At 40.1% G+C, this 5,259-nt stretch overlaps 1 protein-coding gene across 1 annotated transcript; it reads right to left on the bottom strand.

The window, feature by feature from the left end:
* Positions 1-982: 982 nt before the first annotated feature.
* On the bottom strand, positions 983-2,338 carry LOC111151881 (olfactory receptor-like protein OLF3). The gene is made up of 2 exons (XM_022510105.1): positions 1,407-2,338; positions 983-1,133 (listed from the first exon to the last, which is right to left on the bottom strand). Exons 1-2 carry the CDS (start codon positions 2,336-2,338, stop codon positions 983-985), a joined length of 1,083 nt encoding a protein of 360 aa, XP_022365813.1.
* Between the last annotated feature and the right edge of the window lie 2,921 nt (positions 2,339-5,259).

The following is a 5,259-nucleotide window of genomic DNA, read 5'->3' as shown; positions in this document are numbered from 1 at the left end:
ACGGTTTATATAAGAAGGGTTGTCTTATCATAGTTCACTCAGCTACACGTTTGCGTAGTGTGTTTTTCTGCCTCTGTGTTTTATTTTACAGTATAAAGTTAGAAAAGTTTTAAGTTCACTGTTGTGTGAAGAATAAAATGTAGAAAGCAGAGGCGCAGAGAGACCAGACTGATCATATGTCTTGTCGATAAGTTTAATGGATTCTATTGATGGAGGGGGTATAAAAGAAAGGAATTGAGAATTATTCTGAGTGTGTATGGCTCCTTTTGCTACGACAGTGAAGATGTATTAGAGCAAGAGGAAAGGATTAGCTTGGGATAGAGGAAGCAAGCACAATTATTCTATCGCTAAGAATGCAACTCACATGATATAAGTGAAGGTATTAAGCAAGAAATTGGGTATATGTGTTTGGAACTCATAAGAAAGATCTTGTCTGTCTTGGAGCTAAAAAATATATAAAAGATGGATATTGAGATATGAAGAGATCAGAGACTGGCAGAGAGAGAGAGAGAGAGAGAGAGATCTATAGATAGATGTTGTGGCTCTGGAGCAGACATAATACAGGGATCTACAAAAGCCACACAAGAGAGGGAAAAAATTCACTTTCTAGGACCCTAGGTGACTCAGTCAGTTAAGCATCCAACTCTAGATTTCCACTCGGGCCATGATCTCAGTGTCCTGGGATCCAGCCCTGAGTTGTGGAGCCCAACGTGCTCCAGCTCAGTGTGGAGACTGCTGAAGATTCTCTCAGCAAATCCCTCTGCCCCTCCCCATGTGCACACTCTCTCTATAAAAAAGAAAAAATTTCATTTTTAGTAATTGTATATGGAGAGAAGTTTGCATAATGCTTGGCTCTATAATGGTGTCCTAAAACCTATTTTTAAATATAGTTGAATATCTCTACCACCACTCTACCAAGTATTTTACATAGATTATCTAAAATATCCAAAATAGTCACACACACACTGAATATTATTACTTCTTATATTTGAGGAAACTGGAAGTCAGAGATATTAAACACATATGGCAAAGCCATATTGGTGAGGGGTGGGTCAACATGTAAAGGATGGCTGTCTTCACTATGAGACTTTTCACTGTCCACACTGCATTTCTTAGGAGAAAATGCAGGAGGCCTAAGAAAGGGTAAGAGGGAATGTGAGGTCTAGAAGGACTGTTAACCCAGCAGACCCCAGCTTAATAACTGAAGGCCTTACTGTATGTATAATAGAGCAGTAATACATCATCAAAGTGTGGACTAATACGAAAAGTTGGTCTTCAGAAACATGCTCACTGTGATCTACCTTATCAGCAAATCTGGGGTAAAGGGCACGCCAATCATTTCCTCTTTGTTTGAAATATTGCTCTTTGGGCTATTGGAAGGAAGGAAAAATTTTTTTAATCTTTACCTTTTTTCACTAAATTTTCCCAACAGTCTCCTCAGGGCACTCATTACTTCCTTGTTCCTCAAGCTATAGATTAAGGGATTCAGCATTGGGGTCACCACCGCATAGAACAGGGCAACCATCTTCTCTTGCTCTGCTGAGGAGCCAGCAGTAGGTCTCAAGTATGTGAAGATGGCTGTTCCAAAGCACATGGAAACCACAGTGAGGTGGGAAGCACAGGTCTCAAATGCTTTGCAGCGTCCTTGGGCTGAGCGAATATGCAGAATGGCAGTAACTATACGACCATAAGAGAAAAGAACTAGGAAGCAGGGAAGCATGATCACCAGAAATCCTGAGATAGCCACCATGACCTTGTTGAAGGAGATGTCCACACAGGTCAGCCTCAGCACAGCCAACATCTCACAGGCAAAGTGATTAATAACATTACGGCACAAAGGTAGCTGAAAGATGATGATCGTCTGCATCATTGAATTCATGAAACCAGCCCCTACGCAGCCGGCAGCCAGCCCCAGGCACAGCCCTCCATGCATGATGACCGTGTAGTGCAGCGGATGGCACACCGCCACATAGCGGTCGTAGGCCATGGCTCCCAGCAGGAAGAATTCTGAGCTGCCCATTGCCAGGGAGATAAGCAGCTGGAGCACACAGCTGTGGAATGGGATGGACTTCCAGGCTGACAGGAAGTGAACAAGCATCTGTGGGACAGTGCTGTTGGTATAGCAGATGTCCACAAATGACAAGACACTGAGGAAAAAGTACATGGGTGTGTGCAGCTTGCTGTCCAGTCTGATGAGGAGGATGATGAGGAAGTTCCCCAGCACAGTCACCAGATACATGACCAGGAAAAGGACAAATAGGGAGAGCTGAGTGTCCCAGCAGCTGGACAGCCCCAGCAGAATGAACTCACTCATCCATGTCTGGTTTTCTCTGCCCATGAGCCTCTGAGGACCAAATTCAAGTTATAAATCAATGAACACCAGATACTTAATGTGGCAGGGGGCCTGACGAGATCATTCAGACCAAACAGCCATGTAACATTAAACTGTGTGCTTTCCCAGATTATATGTCTCCTTCAGGGTTTGGGACCACAATAGAACCCATTAATATGGGCCAGATTCAAGGAAGGAGAAAAACTCTTCTCCTTCCTTATATAGGAAATTTTTATGAAAATGCTTAGACATTCAAGATAAAATGATTAACTGCAAAACATGCCTCTTTATTTAGGATCAGTTCCAAAGCATGGAGTTTGTTTACTTCTTTGTTGGATGCAAGTATTTTCCTCCTCACTGCCTCAAAATCTATATTGTATGGAGTCTAACAGGCATTAACTGTTTTTTTTTTTTAAATTTACTATTTTAGGGAGCCTGGGTGGCTCAGTGGGTTGGGCTGCTGCCTTCGGCTCGGGTCATGATCCCGGGGTCCTGGGATCGAGTCCCGCATCGGGCTCTCTGCTCGGCAGGGAGCCTGCTTCCCTTCCTCTCTCTCTGCCTGCCTCTCTGCCTACTTGTGATCTCTGTCTGTCAAATAAATAAATAAAATTTAAAAAAAATAAAATAAATTTACTATTTTACTTCTGGAGCCTCTATGAAAATGAAATACTAAATGTCCACACTTTTAAAATCAGAAATTTTAGGTTGCAAGTTAGGAGGTAGCAAATCTAAAATAGATTTTTCAGTAGGAACAAATTGTCAAAATTACATTTCAGGGTAGGGAAGTAAAGAATGAAGACTTGGGGCAATCAGCCTCTGTTTTGGTGAAAAATCTTCACCTGTTTGCCTGTTATCTGTGTGAGAGGGTAAGAGGAAAGAATCTGTAACATTATTTTCATCCTCCTATGGAAGAGCAGCATAGCATTGATAGGCAGGGTATGTCTGTGGAGAAACAAATCAAAGTCAAAGATGCATTAACTAGCTTCCCCCCAAAATGAGAGGAGCTCAGATACTTGCCACACATATTCACCTATTAACCAAGACAAGATGGGAAACCGGCTGCATATTCTGCTGACTCTGTATATCTTCTCAGTAGTGAGAGGTATGGTTTGGAGATGATAGCATGATGGAACATCATTAACTGGCATTAGCTCAGTGAAAAGACTGTTGACTATCTTTTCCTTTAACCTCCTCTTACTTTTATCTCCATCTGAAATATTTGACTATTTTCCCTCTTAGAAAACTGTTATATTTCATCCTCATGCTAATACTCCCTTTACCATAACTTACATGACCAGAAGGTAATACCTTAGTCTGCTTGATAATATCTCCAAACTTTCTGATCCTGCTGATGTATTAGTATTTCAGAAAGCTCAAAGTCTCTAGTATTCAGAATTTCTCTTTAGAACTATTAGTAATCTTATTTACACCTTATTCAATTCCCAAGTGGTTTCTAAAAAACTCATGGACTACATAAAGTCCACTCTCAATTTCCCACATCCTCTAATTACTCTGTCCTTTGGATAACGAAAGTGAAACTCATTCACAGCTGTCCCAAGGAGATATTATTTGCTGCCTGTCTGTGATCAGAAAGTGCCACTGACTATGTTATGAAAATCACAATGTGTGTTGAGGGCATTCATGACAGTAAGGTCAGCAGGGTGCCTAAGATGCTTGGATTAGCAAGCAGAGAAGTGTCTATGGGCATTTAAAGATGATAATCCTTCCTTTTTCAGTGATTAAATCAGACTTGATAAACCATACTCACTCTAAGAGATAATTTATGTAAGTGACAACACGGGGGAGAAATAGAAGTATGAAGTGTTCTTTAATTCTTTAGAATTTCTCTAGGGCTTCAAAAGTTTATTAAGTCACTTTGTATCATTTTCTGTCAAAGAAAGAGGAAACCGACCTCTTTATCCCTAATGAAAAAGGAAAAGTTGGGATACAGAAATATCAGGGCCAAAGTACTCAGATAAAAAGGAGAGGAACAAGTGACCTTACAGGGAAAAAGTCTGATTCTGTACCATCAATGGATCTTGACCATCTACAGACAACATTTCATGAGCTAGTCCTGGGAAGGTGAACGGGGAGTCTCCAATGATGCGACATTATATGAAATAAGTCAGGTAAAGGACCTTGACCAGCAGAAACTACAAGGAAAAACAAAACAAAACAAAACAAAAATCAACAAATGCTGGAGGTCGCTGATGATTAATGTATTCTCAGGCACCAAATAAGGAGAATTTGTTTCAAAATCTGATAATAATCTCATAGAGTTTGGAGTTTTTCACTTCTCAGAAACTAATAATTACTTAAGGGCTTGATTTTAAAATGTAGTAATGCCTGATTTTAGGTCATTAATTCCCCCCCTTAAAAGTCTAGGAAGGTATGGATTACAAATAGAAACACTCAGGGGCACCTGGGTGGCTCAGTTAGTTAAGCGTCTGCCTTCAGCTCAGGTCATGATCTCAGGGTCCTGAGATAGAGCCCTGAATCCGGCTCCCTGCTCAGTGGGGAATCTGCTCTCTCTCTATCACCTGCTCATCCTCTCTCAAATAAGAAAATAAAATATTTTTTTTAAAACAGAAACACTCATGGTTAGCATATCATGTTTCTGTATCATCTTTATGGTTTTTAAAGTGCCTCTCTATGGGAATGAATGAACTTCTTTGCTAATAAACATGCATTTCCCAGTTCAATTCTCATTACCTAGTTTCTCCATCTGTCTAAAGGGATCATACATTCAAGTTTATCCTAATTCACTGGAGGGAGGGAAATAGAAATGAGAATGGAATAAGTACATAAATCAATAGGAACAGGAATGATTTAGTAAAAAAAAAAAAGGAGGTTAAAAATAAAACAAAAGTTTAAAACATTTTTGAAAATTTGATATGTATATAAAAGTTTAAAGCAGATTCAAAAGT

This window comes from Enhydra lutris, unplaced genomic scaffold (assembly GCF_002288905.1).
Source record: "Enhydra lutris kenyoni isolate GAN:26980312 unplaced genomic scaffold, ASM228890v2 scaffoldscaffold27, whole genome shotgun sequence".
Lineage (NCBI taxonomy): Eukaryota > Metazoa > Chordata > Mammalia > Carnivora > Mustelidae > Enhydra > Enhydra lutris.
This window is presented reverse-complemented; position numbering and strand designations above follow the sequence as displayed.

Coding starts and splice junctions, on each gene's coding strand:
- LOC111151881 (XM_022510105.1), bottom strand. CDS start 2,338: ATGGGCAGAGAAAACCAGACATGGATGAGTGAGTTCATTCTGCTGGGG. Junction 1,134..1,406: donor GGAAAATTTAGTGAAAAAAG/GTAAAGATTAAA, acceptor ACCCTTTCTTAG/GCCTCCTGCATTTTCTCCTA.